The sequence below is a fragment of the Anabrus simplex genome, chromosome 1 (assembly GCF_040414725.1).
Source record: "Anabrus simplex isolate iqAnaSimp1 chromosome 1, ASM4041472v1, whole genome shotgun sequence".
NCBI lineage: Eukaryota > Metazoa > Arthropoda > Insecta > Orthoptera > Tettigoniidae > Anabrus > Anabrus simplex.
Window position 1 is genome coordinate 674,262,354 of NC_090265.1, and position 19,736 is coordinate 674,282,089.

The 19,736-nt window shown below is 36.1% G+C and overlaps 1 protein-coding gene across 4 annotated transcripts in view; it reads left to right on the plus strand.

Moving 5' to 3' along the window:
* LOC137496951 (kinesin-like protein Klp61F) overlaps nucleotides 1-19,736 on the plus strand; it is a 298,626-nt gene that overhangs the window by 262,757 nt on the left and 16,133 nt on the right. For 2 of the 4 annotated variants that reach the window (XM_068225129.1, XM_068225133.1), the window contains 2 exons: nucleotides 11,423-11,550; nucleotides 13,467-13,622. In XM_068225129.1, the coding sequence (XP_068081230.1) occupies nucleotides 11,423-11,550; nucleotides 13,467-13,622 (284 nt within the window). Of the gene's footprint in view, nucleotides 1-11,422; nucleotides 11,567-13,466; nucleotides 13,623-19,736 lie in introns of those variants that run through there. The other 2 variants (XM_068225131.1, XM_068225130.1) reach the window with 2 other exon arrangements.

A 19,736-nucleotide genomic window follows, 5' to 3' on the forward strand; every position in this document is an offset into this window, starting at 1 on the left:
CTCTTCTTTCATTTCCTAAGCCTTGTAGATCGTACTGCATGTTCATAAATGCCTCATAAACACTTCAAAGCCAAAGAAAACAAAACTATCGCATAGCTCGCGTAAGTGTGCAGATAATGCAGCCGGGCGCTAAGGACTGGAAGGCAAAGTGAAGAGTCAGGCGCTAAGGGTGGGAATCATTCATTTGAAGTTAAAGCTGCTTTGAGGTGGGAGGTTATGTTCTCATTAACATAGTATGCCATACGAACTAGGCGTATCAGATCATTATTTACAACATAGTAATACTTGGAAATAAAAATATTTGAATTACAATGTATTGGGCATGGAAGTAGTAGAACTGCATTATAATCGACGCGGGTTGAGGGGCAAGGGAAAGGAGGGGAGGGGAGCTGTAAGCATAACCGGATGTGCGTCACTGCGCCGGATGTTACTTCGCTGCGCTATCTGTTGATAATAGCAGTAAGGTATTGCACAAAATGCACATTCTAGCGCTATCTCTGATTAGCGACTGAAACTACTAGCGCCTAGTGGCTTGGTACCGAAATTCATTATTGAGTTACATCTCTATTCTATTCTATCCTCTTTGGTTGTGATGTTCTGGAAAGTTGATGTATTTCCCCAGTTATGTTTGGGTCCCTTGCTCAGTATGACAGTTCCTGTTTCATCGAATCCAGTTTCTTTTAGATTTTTCACACGTGGGTGAAAATTGTGTTCAATAACGCCAATAGGATGGGTAGGGGGATTCAGTTTTTTAATTTTTCTTTGGAAATCTGTTGGAAGTAATTCCAGTTGCTGTTTAGTAGCTCATGGGGATGCCTTTAGGTGTGCATGGTACAATTCGTTATTAAGATGTTTTTTACGGTATAGAAATTTAATTTCTTCTTTTAGCCAAGAATTTTATATATCATTAGATCAATACAGAAACCCTAATTTTTAATATTTTTTATAAACAAAATCACAGAAAAAACAAATATCTTCAATACAGTCATTCCTTTGCTAAAAATTGCTTATCTCAAAAGAATCAATAAACAAAACCTGACACGCACCAGGGAATCACCAGAAGACACGCCAAGCTCCACCCTTACCCCTCTCAACAGCCTTTCCCCCTGCCCCACTGCCCCTTCCCCTTACAGTAACCATATACAACCTCAGGACGACAATAGCAGTAAGTGCACATATAGATCCTCTCACATGGCTCAAAGACATTCCTTCAATATATTAGTATCACCAAATACAGTAGAGACAATACACGACACTGAGCGAGATATCGAGGGACAGCTATTGGAGCTCACTCTAGCGGATAGACCTGAACGGTACTGATTCTGTCATAAGAGCACGTGTATTTTTGTGTGAAGTTTTTGGTGTTATTTGTGCGTTTTCAGTGAGTTGACATGATTAAATAGTAGCGTGTGTCATTCCTTGATATCTCCTCTCAACATGAGGGGAAAGGTATGTGCTGTGTTTGGCTGCAGTAATTACGAAGTAGAGAAAAATGCGCGCTCGTTCTTCAGGTTCCCTCGTGACAAGAACATGTAAGTAATATTGGGTTTGCATATATATTCTTCCAGTGACAGAGATTTTTATAGTACTTCATAATCTTCTGACCTGCTCGACCCATGTTTTAACGGGCTTAAAATATAATACGCATATTTTATTGTATAGTGCAGCAGTTAACCTTCAATACCGATGTGTTGTTGTAGGTGTGATCTGTGGGTTTTGAAATGTCACAGAAGCGATTTGGATAAAGTGTACAAGAAAGAAGGGACGTTATGCTTGTATAAGAATTATAAGATCTGTTCAGATCATTTCCAGGCCAGCGACTTTAAAAATCCTCGACTATACAGCCAAGGGTATGTTACATTTTTACTCTAATTGTACGTAAATATTCCTCAAAGCATCACTATCGACAACATTTTCAAACTTTTCTTTCTTTTATCCCTCTTCTCAGATTAAAGCCGGGATTTTATAGATTTTCTTTCTGTTAGTAGGCTTCATGTTAAGAGGAAAATTGTCCAGCTATTAAATGTTAATTCATTGCATCATATGTGTAAGGAATGTGCCGATATTTTTATTGACAAATGTCTTAATGTGATGATACATTGTTTTTAAATGAGGAAAAAAGACAAATTCAACCGTAAGATTTCAGGCAGGTATGCTAAAGCTAAAAAAGTAATGCATAAATGAAAGATCAAGCCATTTCACAGCAGTCCATTTCACACCTTGTTTATATGTCTAATTTCAGTCTTTGGATAATAACCTTTTAAATAATTCTTCATTCATTTATCCAGAATTGCTTTAGCAACTTCGAAGTTAATATCTCAATACCACTGTCTTTCTAGACGTAATTTATTTATCCATATCCGTATATACATTTCCATTGATATTTGAATTTAGCGCGATTTGTTCAGGTCAAGTCACTAGGAGCGCCACCGTCGAATTGTCTCCCATTTTAGCAAGGCGAAATCCGTAAGTGTCGTGTATTGTCTCTACTGTATTTGGTATCACTCACACCTTATTCTTATCTTTCACAGATAATTATTACGCTCTCACACAACTACTAAAATGGAAGGAGCCACCACTCTGCTTTAAAGCCACACAACTTTACTTCATACGACGCAGGACATCATGACTCATCTTTTAATGTAAACAGCAGGATGTTTTATATGGCAAGCTGTAATCCCTACATTTCCGTCCAAGCCTCGACTGAATCTACATTACTTTTATGTTTTGCGCTTTAGAGATGTAAAGTGTTTCTTATCCTTCTTTACATATGGTGGCAAAAATCTTTATCAAGAAATTTTTAAAGTGTAACTCGTATCACAATTCAAGCCATTGAATTTTTAATATAATGTACAGTTATGGACAATAAGACTATCATAGTAGTCAAACTGAAGAATCAAGAAACGGTGCAAGCCATATACTCACACATTTACAAGCATCAAAGTGTTATACGTATCTATTGTTTTTAATTTTTGTGCATACTACTGTATAACTTAGTTTTAAATTGCAGGAATATTCACTTCTATAGACGTGCATTCACGCATGTCACATAGATAAATAACACATACTGTACTTAATTTCCAATTTGATGAATGCCCTACTTATGAGTACAACCTGACAGTTGTCACATGATATTCCTTTTTTAGATATAGTAATGTATGAAATTGCATGATGTGTTATATGTGTGTGGTCAGTTGAGGATGACCCGCTACGGTCAAAACCGGTCCTGTATTTTTAATAACAATAAACAAGTATTGATTAGGTGGAATTCTTCTCCTCTGTGCATCTCTAGTGGTTTCAGTTGACACATTTCACTAGTTACACCATATCCTAACTCAAGTTTTCTATCGCAAATTTTTGGAGTCATTCTTCAATTTCCGGAAACACTGCACTCCGCCCGCAGAACCCTCATCATTACTTTTTGGAAGTTTTTCCTTCTTCCACCTATCACATACATGATTCACCAATACCGCACTTTCTGCCAACGGCACGATTTCTGCATATTTCAGCTTTGCTTACAACTTTAACTTTCTCACGCACAGTAAATGACCGCAGACACCTTTTTGAATCCATCGATTACTATCGAGACGGCACTTCTATGGGAGATACGGAACTTGAATGGGAGCGAGGTAGACTTCCGTAACCAACAGTCTTGGCTCTCTCAAAGTACGATATCCCGCGAGATCAGCTATTTGCGCACGCAGCATGCCAGCAACATTTGTGAAACAAATTACAATTGAGCATCCGCAGTAGCGGCTCTCATATTTACCCATATTCTTTGATTTAACATATTTCATTACCTTATATTTCACTTTTACATGCCACTGTAATCGTATTGAGAAAAATCGATCTTGCTTTCTATAACGGAACTAAAACTCAATAAGTCCTGAATGCCCATTTGCATGTGGTATATTAAGGTATCCGTATTCAAATCTGTTTCAATACTCCATGTAAATGTAGTAAATATTTACAAGGATGAGCGGCTTGAATACGACCCGCACCCTAGATTTAGAACCAATATTTTGGCGGGAAATTGCGGGTGGTATTCGGGATTATACGCTATTGACGAAAAGGGGATCTGCCTCGGAAGGTGCCAAGCATTTAGTCTATTGTGACATATTCAGAGTAATAAGATTTGCAATGTTCGACAAATTCCTCCCACACCTCCCGAAAAACTGAATTTTTCACATTTCTGACGTTTTACCGTGCTTGTGAAATAGTTGATCCGCAAACAGTCAATAGGAATTGAAACTTTCCGAGACTCATAGTTGTGCGAAAAATCAATACCTGTACCATCTCGAGCCCAGAAATCTTTTAGATTTGTGCAGGACTACTTCTGTAATCCTGTCAGGTAGAGCAATCCTATTACTGCCTTCACCTCTACACGGTTTGTGTCTTGGGCATCTCGAGGCCTTTCGTAATTTTCTCGTCTCATTCCAATCCATAGATTTGTGTAACGTATAATTTTGTCTAGCGCATCATCAGGGAAGAATAACTGCCATGATTCAATGGGAATTGTTAAATTACGAACTAAATTTAATGGGTAAAATTCTTTCAAGAATAAAATTACTGTGTCCAGCTATTCAATACAATTACATTTTGTAGTGATTTAATCCTACATGAATTATAAACACTAGTTAGGAAAATGTTTCGCCTTAATTTTGGGCATCTTCAGCCTAATACTAATCTCTTAAGGTCAAGTCTTAAATCTATTAAACATTAGAACTTAATACTGCAATGGTCTTATGCTTTTTAAAAAAAAATTACAAAAGTTGTGCTTTAGGTGATATTTACATAGTTTACTATATGTACAATAATTAAAAGCCAGAATTTGTGAACAAGGAAGCATCTAAATTATTTTATTTTACAATGACCAGAAAATGTCCTAAGTCTATGGATTTCTCCTACTGTATGGATGAAAGTTTAAGCAAATGTGTTCATATTGACTAGAGATTGATTACAGCGTGAATTGAGGTTTCTCCAACTGTATGGATGAACATTAGGTTGAAGGTTTTACAGTTGGTTCATTCAAAGGTGGTTATGGTCACATATATCGTAAGTATATTGTTACAAAACCGGAACCGTGGTATAAAGCCGATCTGTTGGGTTGGAATATTCCTCTAGAAAGAAGCATGGTTGGATGGTAACATGTTGGAAACCTATTGTTGATATCATTCATTAGTGCTCATCTGATAAATTTTTTTTGGAATATTGTGCCATTCTTGTCGATTAACATTCCCGTTGGTGCATTGTTCAACGTTGGGGGAATTATGAATTGTCTGTAACTGAATAAGAGAAAAAAGGAATATAGAATGATGAATGTAGAGCCCAATATAATTGTAAAGTGAAAGTTTTTACCCCATAAAAGTGGACGAAATTGCTTGTCCTGTCAAATGTTAGCTGGAACTACTTGTTCCGGTTGTCTGAACGACTAACCTTGTTACTTCTAATGAAGTATTGATGCGGTACTGCAAAGTTCGGCACTGCGTGTGTTGTGCTACTCTTCAGAAGATCGTGCCTTACTTCATATAAGTGACTGACCTTCTACTTCTTCTAGATTTTACAATTTAAAATCGCGCAGTGCTAATCCCCATTATCTTATATTGCTTCTTCAACTGTTTTAGTGAAAGACTCATCCTTTAATTTCTTGTTTTCCTATGCATTGTTTTTGTATTTTTATTCGGCTGATGGCCCAGATTGGGGTCGGAACCGGTACCGCTTCCGCTTATAATTAAATAAGAATATAACACTACATTTCCTATTTACTTCTATTGAATAGGTTGAACTACGTTATTTGTTATTTCAATTTAATTGTGATACAGTTCAATGCGGAACATCATGAAATTTTTATCTTCAAATCCGGTAGCGCATTCTATAACACTATGCCCCTTTTTTATCAATCTTCAATTTTGTGGCATATGGAAAGTGATAGGCGTCTGACCTGCAGTTCCTATTTGAGAGATCAATTGGAGAAGGAAAGCAGAGGACCGGGACGAATGGAGGCAGGTGATTAAGGAGGCCAAGGACCTACGTGGACTGTAGTGCCTACCGGTAAGTAAAGTTACATTCTAAGCACAAAGCAATGAAAATCAATTGCCTTTTGGTTGAAATCATTCAGCATTTCTGGCATAATGTTGTTCATCGTCAAAAAGAAAGTCCCATTTATCTTCATAAAATTATTCCTCCTCCCGTGGCTAACCTTCAAATCCGGGTCGGGCCGATGACCTTCGATGTTAGGCCCCTTGAAACAAGCATCAAATCTGGGCCATTGATTCATGTGCAGCGGCAATTTTCGTCCTCTAAATTCTGTACAGCATTTCGTAAGAAACAGCATATCGTCGTTGCCGGGACAAAACCTCCTATGTGATAATATTTTTGGAGGCATACTGATCCGCAGTACGTACAATATGGAGAATGATAATGCCTTGACAATATTCACACAATATTGCACCTTAGATGACAGAACCTTACTGGCCAAAGTTCTAAGCTAAAATATTTCACATACAAGGTTTTGCCCCTGCAGCGACTATATCCAACGTTACATGTAATAAATATCATTTTTGGTCATTTGGTCATTTTTGATATCATCAATACGGACCAAAAATGATATTTATTACATGTAACGTAATGTCAATGCCAACCAGGCAATAGTAAAACCTAACAAGTACTTGAACCTAAAAATTAAAATAGGCAAGATTTCTAGAGATATCAAGTTTCTTAAAGATTGCTTGAAATTGGAGTTGGTACCTAAATTTCTCAAATCTTTACAAAGAAAAAGTCATCCCTATTCAAAATCTAATGCCACTCAAAAGAAAGTAAACAACATATGGTTGAAAAATGAAATTAAACTATTATACAAGAAGAAATCTTTACTAAATTTACAATTATATAGGACTCATTTGACCATCTCTCAGAAATTACCCCCACTTGAATGGAGCTCATTTTTAAGGTACACTGACATCAAACTATCTTACGTATTAGACAAGAAACAGAAAACCCTAAACCATAAATTACTTTGTCTTCAAGAAAACAAATGTAAAACTCCTGACCAAAATACAAACAACAAAGTGTCCCCTTCCCATTTGACTAACATTCCCACTACAATCAACCTATCTAATGCAACCTTCTCTAACCAAGAATTAAATCTATTAGATAAAGGCATCAAACATAATTGGCCTAATCACAAAAAGGCAGAAGACATCATCACTACCATCGCTGAAACCGAAACTAATATCGATAAACAAATCCAAATTGATAAACAGAATGACGTACGATATGAAGTAAAAAAGAAACTCCCAACTTTGATTAATGAGATAACATCTAATAATAACTACAATGTCTCGAAACAAATTCTAAACCTGAAATCCAAAATCCATAACAACAACGTAGTAATTACAAAAGCAGATAAGGGCAACACCATAGTAATAATGAACAAACAAGATTACATCAATAAAACTGAAACCTTTTTTTCAGACAATACCTATACCTTGATTAACAAAGATCCAACAAACAAAATACAGCGTAACTTAAAGAACCTTCTTAAAAATTCTAACTTCATTTTAAATGATCAAGATTATCAGAAATTAACTGTAATGAACCCAAAATTACCTACAGTCAGATCACTGCCCAAAATTCATAAAAATGATGTCCCCATTCGGCCTATAATTAATAGTATCAATAGTCCTACCTATAAAACCTCTCAATTCCTACACAAATTCCTAAAAAAACACTTTAAATTTCACAACTCCAACCCCATAAAGAACTCGATCGAACTTTGTAATTCCCTAAATAATTTCAGTCTACAACCAAACCACGTTTTATGTTCTTTTGACATCACCAACATGTATACTAATATCCCTATCAACAATACTATTAACATCATAAAAAACAATCTGTTGAAACATAGCACATTGAGTAAAATCGAAATTGATGAATGGTTAAAATTACTTAATTTCGTTTTAGACAACAACTATTTTACCTTCAATAAGAAAATTTACAAACAAGAAGGTCTAGCGATGGGAGACCCGTTGTCTGGAATACTAGCCGATATATACTTAGATAATCTCGAACATAGTAAGATTATTAATAACATCAACGGACTCTGTCTTTGGCATCGCTATGTTGATGATACCATAGCTATCATTGATAAACAAATCAACAACAGCAATAACATACTATCATTCCTCAACAACTTAGATAATAATATTAAATTCACTAAAGAAGATGAGTTCAATAACTCTTTGAACTTCTTAGATATCAAAATCACACGAGCATTGAACAAATTCGACTTCCAAATATACAGAAAACCCACCTTTTCTCCAACAACCATAAAAAATGATTCTTTACATCCCAACTCACATAAAAAAGCCACTTATCACAGTTTAATATATAGAGCATTAAAGATCCCTATGTCCTCTACTAATTTAAAAAAAGAATTACTATTCATCAAGGAAATAGCTAAATTCAATGGATTTAACACGAGTATGATTGATAAAATCATCAATAAAACCAAACTGAAACTAGCTACCAATTTAACCCCATTAAAACCCGTCAAACCAAAATACGCTAAATTCACGTTCACTAACCATAGCATTTACCCGATAACCAATTCATTAATGAAGCACGAAATAAAAATAGCCTACACAACAAAAAACACTAATCGTAATTTATTCTTCAATCACAACTCTATCAACATCACAGACAATAGTTACTCTGGATCAGGAATATACAGATTGAAATGCTCTACATGTAATTTTTCTTATGTTGGCCAAACTGGCCGCAGCTTCTCTACCAGATATGCCGAGCATTACAATGCCCAAAGACACAACAAATTCTCCGCAATGGCCAACCATATGAGGGACACCGGACATAAATTCACCACAATAGAACAAGACCTCCATATCCTAAAAAGAGTCGATAAAAGCAAACTCATGACAGAATATGAAAACTTATTTATTTTCCTCGACCAACATTTTAATAAAGATAAAAATCTAAATGACACTATTGATAAAAAAAGCCCCTTATATGAACAGATTCTTATTTTATTACAAGAATCAACTTCCCTCACCAACAAATTCTTAAAAATCTTCAACCTCACATCAATTAGAGTTCCCACCTCCCCTACAGCTAATATACCCCCCTCCCTTCCCCCCGCCGCTAGTACCTCTAATTCAAATACAACCAATAAACCCATAGCCACACCCACCGGAACATCGCTCCCTCCAATAGCCTTACACCGTTACAACACGCGCAGTAATACACTCTCTTCCTTCCCTCCCACCAATAGCAGCCCCCCTCCAATAGTTACGTCAACGCAAACAGATCCCCCTCCAGCACAAAACTTCAGTTATAACACACGTAGCAAGAAGTCTACGGTTGCAAATTCTTCTAACTCATAATATTACAAGCTATCTTTGTCACCGTCAAATGGTAAGTGCATACTATTCTACTTCAATATTTTTCAAGTATCTTTTCACACAATTATCTCTACGTTTCTTGCTTCCATTTACAGATTCCACTTTTATATGCTTTTTCAACTAGAATATCTACAATCTCACAATTTACAATATTTGAACATCACTTCAAATTTTGAGATAGTCCATAGTGATCCTATTTGAAACTGTTCTTCAACTTCTATTCACCAACTTCATATCCTCAACGTATTCTACAACTTCACCATATGCATCTGACTTTCGTCTTTTATCTTCAAGATCATGATGAACTTTGAATCTCTCGACTAACTTTGACTTTTATTCTCTCCTCTTTACTTTGATTATATAAGATTTTTCGCCATCGTCTAATTATAACCGCCATGACTATCAACTTTACTTTTATGTAATCTTACTACTTGTTGTATAACAATCTGTTGTTTTATCCATTGTACTTATTTTAGCAGCCTTGTAATGTTAATTTTGTTAATACTTCCACTATTGTATCTCATCACATTGTATTTTCAAACCATCATTGTTATTTTTAATGTTATTTTACTTCAAATCTCTTCAAGATTTTTAAAATTCATTTCATTACTACATGTTATTTAGACGCTTATTTTTAATTTAAGGTTAAGACTATGGCTGATGATGCCTTCAGAGAAGGCGAAACATGTCCCACTATTAGCTAACAAATTTATGTAAATCATCCAAGACAATTTTGTATTGATTAGGTGGTCTAATAAATAACTTAATGTTATTATTTCAATCTATATCCAACGTTGCGTATCAAAATCATATAATTAAGCAGATCCTCCTCTACTTGCGAAAACTTGCGTTTTGGTCTGCAAAATGCTTTTGAGACTTGTTGGGACGCTTCAAGTGCACTTCTGTTACCGCAGTAGTGCCCATTGCATTCGTACGCTGAATAGCTCCTGTCCGCTGCTCTGTTCCCATATGGTTCGCGATAACTGATGCCCGGTTTCGCAACAGGAAGGCCGCTAGAGTCACATATTTATTTCGAAACTAATCCGGAGCTGCATGATGGATGTTTGAAGAAGTGGTTGCGTCAAATACTTGAAAATTTCTTTTTCTCCACTTTGGATCCAAAAATATTGGGATGCGTAAATTATGCAAGGGCATTAATTATCCGAGAATATACGGTATGTGTCTATTTCAAATTTCCACTTTACTGTACTTAATGGCAGAGACACTGGAACTCTCTTTGAGTGACCTATTGCTGAGTATTAATGCATTTTGTCAGGTAAATGCCAAATGTGTTGCCAACGTTAACCATGATTGCGTAGAGTATTTTACGTCCCTGATATTTAATATCTTAATAGGTTTCCCATTTTCACACGAGGCAAATGCTGGGGCTGTACCTTAATTAAGGCCACGGCCGCTTCCTTCCCACTCCTAGTTATTTCCTGTTCCATCGTCACCATAAGACCTGTCTGTGTCGGTGCGACGTAAAGCCACTAGCAAGGGAAAAAGAAGAAAGATTATTAAAATAAAGTTCTTATCCCATGTAGATACAAAACCTGTGGATATTTGCATCTAACATTTATGTACCTGCTAAGAACTTATAAATACAGAGAATATCTTATGTGGTGAGGACTCTGAAATCCATAAAAGTAGTTAGTGGGACATGAAGCCAATAACATTATTCTGGTGGTGATATACTGTTTCTCTCACTCCTCCACTCATCATCCTATTTAGATGTTCCTTCATTGTGAAACTTGTATCCATATCAAAATTTAATATTTTTTGACATATTATTCCATCATTGTCAAAACTTGGTTTACTGCAGTAAAGGATTATTTTTTAAATATGTTAACTTTCAGGAAAAGATTAAATAATGTAAGAAAATCTTTTCAAAAATATACGTACAATTTACATGGTCTGTTCGCTGCGGGGGTAGCACAAGTCATCTTTTCTACTGTGTTTTGAAGACATTGAGACATTTGTTTTAATCCTGAAATGAACTTTTTTAGGCAAAACACCTGAGAGGCAAGAGATCACATACCCAAGAAATTTCAAGCCCACTTCTCCACATGAACTGATCATACAGAGGTACAGGGCTAGAATGGAAGAAGAAGCAGGAATTACAACCAGCATTGCAGTATGTATTTTGAAGTGTAAGATTAAGATATTCTTTAGAATGAAATTTATATATGTATTTTCCCCTTCAAATTTTACTGGAGAGCAAGAAAAGTGCACATTTATCAGATCCTTCTTGCCTCTTCAATTTTTTTTTTTTTTAAGTGTCCACCTCTCCCTTAACCCTTTCCCACGGAATATCTTTGACTCACTGTCGGGCGAAACCTAGAGTATAATTTGCTTGTCAGGTATAGTTGTGGATTACCTTCACTAACTATTTTTTTTCTGTAAAAACCACGTAAGATATCACTTTCAAATTTTGTAACAATGGAAAATACACAATAGTTACTCTAAAATGATACAATGAGATCACCTAATTACACGCAAGACCCCCCCTCCCGTTCAGAATGATACATCAGGAAGCATCTAATATGGTGCATAATGTTAAATTGCTTGTTCTTGAAATCAGTCTAAATTGCTGGACATGATGGGGCCCTTATTTTCTTGGTAGTGCAGAGAACGCAGGAATTCACCCTGAATCTCCCAATTTATTTCATTTTCGGGATCAGTCGGATGAAGATATTTCGATAGCAAATCGTGCTTTCTCTCGGACATACAAACTATAAGCAATTTTTTACTGAATGGGATTGGAAGATAAACTGACATTAGTTGGAATAGGTTATTATGTAATTAAGTAGAGGCTCATAGTCCGAAACGTAGTTAACTGAAGAATTAAAACGGACAATTGTTTTTTACAAGTTGGCCTAATATTTTGTAACTAGACGGTACCTGAATGAACATTTCGTGTCCTGTGCGGTATTTAGATTTCTCTCAGATTCATATCCTGTCCCATGCGCTTCCCATACTTTTTATCATACCTACAACTTAAAACTCACTACCATTGCATTTGTCAACATATTGATCTAATTTGTAACAAATATCCTCCGCATTCAAGTGGTTATGAGCAGCCAAGTTGCTGCAATGTGTTTACATTCAGTCAGCTGTCTGTTCTATCTAAGAAAACGTATAAAAGAACACTTTATTTTACCATTCCGTGCATGCCAGTAGTATCTAGGAAGCGTAGGGAATTCACTGGTTCCAAAAAGTTATATGTTTAGCAGGCAGATGGCAGAGGAAGTCGGTTTGAAAGTCGAGTACGCTTTACAACGCAATCCGCGGGAAAGGGTTAATATACATTGATTTTGTTTTTTTTATTTACTCATTTATATTTTATGGCCTTCATTGGACCACTTCCTATTAATTTTTTAGAAGTGGTTTTAGTTTCCTATCAGCCCAGTACTTCTTCATTATCTCAGTTTTTTCCCTTTCTTTTTCTTGTGTGAAATCAAGTGTTCCATTGTCAGTGTGTTCATCTTTGTGGTCTGGTTTGTTGTACTAAGAGTTTCTTGATTTTGTCTTTTTATTATTGTAATACATAGTTGCCTCATATCTTCCTTTATTTCTGTAACTCGTCTAATGTTGATTTTACCGTTCCATAATTTTTCCGTAATTCTCCTGATAATCCTGTTTTCTGGTGTTCTGAGTAGATTTCCAAAGGATGGCATTAGTTTCTTCCTTATTGTGCTCATTACGATTCCATTTCCTTGTAGGCTGTTTCTATAGTCTCCAGTGTCCATTTTCTTGGTAGGGTTCAGTATGCAGTTTCTCATACGAGATTGGCCTAGATATTTTAGTTCTCTATTGCTTAGTATGGAAATGTATACCTAGTTTCAAATTTTACATTTAGCAGGGATTGCATTTACATACTTTCTATTCATTAGGTAAATAAATTATTTCAACATTAAAAATATGCAATTTTGTTTTATTTATGACTTGAAAATTTATTGATCCCCCATCGATAGACTTGAGTTATTAGATATTATTGAAATGTACTCTGGGGCAGGGATTTTAATTTAGAATATTCATTCCTTATTTTAGATGCCAGTATCTGGCTCTGAAGATCTTTCATCGTCATCATCATCAGATAGAGATGTACCCTTGCAACGTCTTGGATCATCTTCATCAACCAGTGACATCCCCAGTAAATCGTCTCATGTGCTACAGTCAGGCGGCAGTGCTCCAGATATTATGTTGGTAAGAATCGGAGAGTTCATGAACAAATATTTGACCAAGCGCAAGAATGGGATTACTGTAGGAATTACATCATTTGCATCTATAGTGAAACATATTCAGTGCTCAAAAGTGTTGGATAAAAGTCAAAGTAGTGTACTTGTGATTCCTTACTTCATTTCAGGATGGCAAAAATGACTACACTGATGGGAACGAAGTTCCTCTTGTTATCTCCCTCTTTCAGCAAAAATTAGAATGCGAAAATACAGTACATACACGATTTATCATTGCACTCTAAATTTACGAAGAGAAATTTGGAAAAATATATTTATAAATGCCTAGTCTTGTTAAATAAGAGTGTGGCATAAAACTTAATTGTCATGTTGATTGGTCCGTATTGAACTGTGATTACATAAAAAATTTATAATGTCCAATAACGGACCATTTATATTGGTATTATAAATTTACTCATTCAGGACAAATATTTCAGATTCCCTTTGGGAATCAACATCTGTATCATAGCCGCTCATGTTGTATTACATTTGTGCAATTCCTCGCATGCAACGATGTTTTAACCCGTGCAACAACTAAACTTTGTGATTCAGATCGTATTCATGTTTGTTATCTTATGGCTCAAGATTGACAAAACCCCAATACACCGCGTTACAAGATTCATATACCTTTTATTCACTGATTTTGTGTCCTTACCATATTTTAAAAGATTTTATGTGCGACTGAACATGTCCTGAAAGAGGGACGAAAACATGCATCACCAATATATTTTAATTTAGTCTTATTAATAAAAGCGATCATGGTATTGTAAAGGTGGAAGGAACATTTGTTGTTAAGATTTTTACAAGTTAATACTTTTGACAATACGGGCTCAAATATGAAATTTATCAGGTTTAATCCATGAGCATTGCAACACAGTATCATGACTCCCCATCTTTGTATGATTTCCTGGCTGGCACTTCTCTCCTTTATAACCATAATTCCTTTTCAGCAGTGTATTCTGGATGAGTCTGCCCTCTGTGAATTTTTTCAACTATGTTCTCCCAATACCAGTGTGTCATCCATGAGTTGCAACATAAAGAACGCTGCTGAGTCCGGGCAAGAACGACCTAAGGCCTAATAGCTCCACGCTGAAGCTTTAGCTCATCACCTAATCGTCCCTTGGATGTAATAATATTGCTGTAGAAGGGATTTCTAGAGATTATGACACTGAACAGACTTCTCTGATGACATTTTAGAACTGTGACGTGATTGAATATATCCCCAGTCTTGAGTTGTTCCTTCACGACTGGAGTGTGTGTTTATCGTAAGTTACACAACATTTTATTATGTATAATATAACTATTTAAAATAGTTTATTTGAATCCGCCTTGATCAATACACTCGTTAAATGAAAGAAAAACTATTTATTAACACGTTCACTGGTATTAGCAGAGCGTGACATACCTGCCAACCTGAGTAAAATATTTGTGCGGGACTCTTTAAAAGTTGTAATTACCGAAGTTTTGTACATTGGTAGGACGAGTTCTATCGAACTCGTGGACTTACCCCACTCTCGCCTGGTGCGTGACCCGTACGGTGGTTAAAATAGAGAAGTAATACTGGTCACCAGATGGATCACGCGCGTTGGTAGATTACTGTGCATTATTTACCGCGGATAGCAAACAAATGCATGAAGTATGTTACAGACATAAATACAGTAGAAGTCCGTTATAGCGATAATTCATAACAGCGAAAAATTTACTCGCTATAACGGATTGTCGTTATATCCGATTTGTGTGTAAAAGTTGGAAAACCCTTCATGTACAATAAAATCGGTACGAAACGGCAATTATTTTGTTCGAAACCTGTGTTTCCGCAGGTAATATCCACACTACGGCTTACTTGTTTGTTATTTTTCGTAATCCGATACTACGTGAAAGTGTATATTTAATTTCATTCTGAAAAAATATAGTACCATATTTCTCCGAATCTAAGATGAACCCCACTTTTCTCTTCAAAAAATTTAAATCAGGCTCAAAAAGAAGTTTGTAGAATCATATGAATGCCTTATTGTACATTAGGCCTACGCATTTTTAGACACCGGACATTGACATTCGTCACGCCGTATTTTATTTTGTGGTTGCACAATTATTCTTTATTTTCGCAGGTTAAAGGACCATTAACTTAATATTGGCATCATAATACCGAAAAGAACTCGTTGAAAATTATCCGGCAATACCTATTCCATGCGTCTCTACAATACAACGATCCATCAGGAAATTGTTCTTGCTGTCTATAACCGGCTACTGCTACACGCACGTCTCGCTTGTCGGGTTCGGCCAAATTCAGTGGCTAGCGAAGTATAGGCCTAATCGCGAACGTTGAAAGTCAACGAACTAGTTTATTGCGCCACAGCATGGCCCTTTCGTTTTTCGTGCACGTACCTTACAATTTCATCTTCGACTTCTTTAAAGCATCCTTGTCGTGGACCACTGAGTGCATTTTTTTAGCTCTTTGTCTTCACACTAACACCAAATACTGGCTTTAGTTAGGCCTGTGCCGTATTTTCTTGCGGCTGCACAATTATTTTACATTTTCGATTGTTTAATAAACATCAACTTAAAATTGACATCATAATATCGACTAGAACCCGTTGAAAATTTGCCGGCCATACCTTTTCCACGTATCTTTACAATACGACTATGCATCACGAAAATATTCCTGCTGTCTATAAACCTTAATTTTACTAAGCGTCAAGTACAGTAGACGCGTTATGACTCTGCCACTGAGTAGCCATGGCTTTTCTAAGAATTCGAAGGGTCGCATGTTTTGATGCCATTCTGCAGATTTGAGAAAAACACAGGCACTGCACAAATGGTTGTCGTGGCTAGCGACGTGTAGTAAAGAGGCGGTCGTTTGTCAACGAGTTCTGTGCGCGTGTGAAAAGAAGCAGCGTGGTTACCGCAGTAGTTGCCAGTGTTATCAATCAACTTACTGTTAGGCCGCGAATGCAACAACCCTTGAGTTTTCGCATGAGATTCTGAGGAAAGTCTTGGATTCGGAAAAATACGGTATCACTCCAGAGATTTCTGTGGCAAACACCTCAGCTTTCTTCTTCAAACAGCGTCACCTAACCTAACCGTATATGTAGCCTATCGTGAAAACATATTTGAAACGCATGTAGAGAAATAACCTCCACGCGAAAAATTTTCATGTAAATAGCCGTAACTAGACGCGAGAAGATATGAAATATCCTCTGAAATCAGTGATGTACTCTGCCATATCTTGAGGTGTATCACATTCTTACTTCATTTCCGTATATTACATTAAAATGAAGATATCGTTTACTTCAGTCTATTTTTAACGAGTTAACAACTGCTATCGGCCACGTTATTTACGCATTTATTACGAAAACGTATTATCCTCTTTCATTTAGAATTTTCTTTACGGAACAGCAATCGGCGGGTATTACTAATCGACCCCGACATTGCCTTCGAATGTAGACGACATAAATCGCTAGTGCACATAGCGAGAAAATGATGCCGAAGGTAATCTATTGCATGCAATATCATCGCTGGGGTGTATAAATATTGGTAACGGAAAAAATCGCGCGCGCTTATTCGCTCGTAATAACGGATGCGCCAGTGATAGGGTTCTCGCTGTAACCGAAGAACGATACACAGTTTAATGTAGGAATTTTGAAGGGACAGAAAAAAGTCGTCGCTATAACGGAGTTCTCGTTATATGCCGTACTCGCTATAGCGGACTTCTACTGTATATTCATATTTACACTTCTCTAATACAGAATTTGACAAACAAAAATGAAATACTTTGGCTAATTGGGTAGGTCTCGTGATGTTGAAGGAACCACATTGTCGGCCATCAGAAACAAATATAAATAAAATAACATAAGCATCACGACGCAGTCAATAATGATTACTGCACGTTATTTGAAGTTGCTTATAAATGTGATCAGGAATAATTAACAATTAGACGTTCTTTCGTGTTATACACATATATGATGCAAGAATAAGCGACAATTACAAGTTCATTTCTTTTACTGAACATATTGCAGTAGTGGAGTTTATTTCAAAAGCGGAAACACTCGTAATTCTCCTGAAGAATTAATAAACAGAAAATGCAGTGTCTTAGCTCAAATTGAAGTGGTCTTGTTGCTCAAAGATTCCATGAATGAATGACGACGTATGACGACAACTCTGGAGAGGAAATACATGGGAAATGGAATGCGCATGCGCAAATATGGCTACGGATGAATCTGCTAGTAGACTGGACTTACACGATGTGCGGGATGACAATTAGAGCATTTCTTACCGTGTGAGAAACCTGCGATTCTACATTTCCTAGCAACCGTCCCATGACGCGCTAGGCGCCATTCCCTTCCTCAGTGGTCAGATCAAAGAAGAAAACAATATCACACAATCTTTATTAACAATTTAAACAAGTATTGTCCTAATACACCATATCAAAGAGTAAAAAGAAATATTATAAAAATGATCAATACATAAAATTTTGGTTGAACTGAATGAGAATACTATATAAATTTAGGATCTTCAAGTTTTTCTTCTTTTTGCTCCTTAAATGATCATATGCTAGTCTATACAGTGGGTTATCTTCTGCACTTCTCTCATGTAAACTTCATTCAAAATTAATTTTTTGTATAAGGTAAATTTCTAAATTTTCCAAAACATTCATTCATTTTCCCTTTTTTGCCAAATGTAATAATTTCATGTCATTGGAAATGTCTGTAAATTTATGATTCATTTCAATCGCATGTTGTCCCATTGCCGAATATCTTTTATGTTTAACTGCGTTAACATGTTCTTTGTACCTTAAAGCCAAACTTCTACCAGACTGTCCTATGTATCCTTGTTTACATGTTTGGCATGTTAATTTGTAAATTCCTGATTTATTAAATATACATTTATTCTCTATCTTATCTGAATTGAAAATTATCTTATTAGTATTATTATCCGTTTTATATGTAACATTGATGTTCTTTTTCCTGAAAATTTTAGCCAGTTGAGAAGAATGCTTATTTCGGAAAGTTAGAACTGCAGATTTCTTTTTCTCATTTCGCTCTTTAATTAAAGTTGTTTCTGGTTCATTTTTCACTTTATCATTCTATTAATAAATCTTTTGTAATATCCGTTGCTACGAGCGATTTGATGGATTATATTTCTCTCTCTATTATGACTCTTCTTAGACATTGGTATGTTCATAGCTCTATTAATTAAACTGTAAAATGTTGCCTTTTTATGTTGACCTGGATGATTGGAGTCATTTCTTATAATAGTATCTGTTTGAGTAGCTTTTCTGAAAATTTGAAAATCAAATTGACTGTTAAATCTAAATAATTTAAAGTCCTATCATTTTCAGATTCCATCTTAAAATGCAATTGTTTATCCAAAGTATTTTAAATACTCTAATATACCATCAGGTTTAACATTTTGTTCATCGATAATAACAAATATATCATCAGGATCGGGATGATGATAATAGAGTATAGGGTGACGATAATACTGATTACAATCCAACCATTGCAAGTTCTTCGTCAACTTATACTGAAAATGGACAAAGAAATTCCCCGCTTTGATCCAAATTTCCATCCTGATGTAAAGAGTGTTTTTAGGGAAAACAAAACTGAGCGAAATATTTTAATTATTTTTTTATGACGAGATATTCCAGAACATAGCTGAACAGACAAAAGATGCCGAGCAGGAAATCGCACATAAAACCCAGTTTAGTAAGACGAAAGGAAGGAATCGAGATCAAGAACATGTCCGGACAAATAAGGACGAAATAAAGCTCCTTATGGCCATACTGTTGTCGCAGGGGATTGTAGAGAAACCGAAATTAGGCCACTATTTCTCTCAATCGCTTGTTCACTACGCCTACTTTCTATGAGCTGATGACACAGAAGAGATTTTTTTTTCTCGCCAGATAGTGGCCTGGCCAGCCTCCTGACCCGAACTTGGTAGGTTTGATTCTGGCTCAGACCGGTGGTATTTGAAGGTGCTCAAATACGTCGGCCTCCTGTCAGTAGATTTCCTGGCATGCAAAAGAACCCCTGCGGGACTAAATTCCAGCTCCTCAGTGTCTCCAAAAACTGTAAAAGTAATTCGT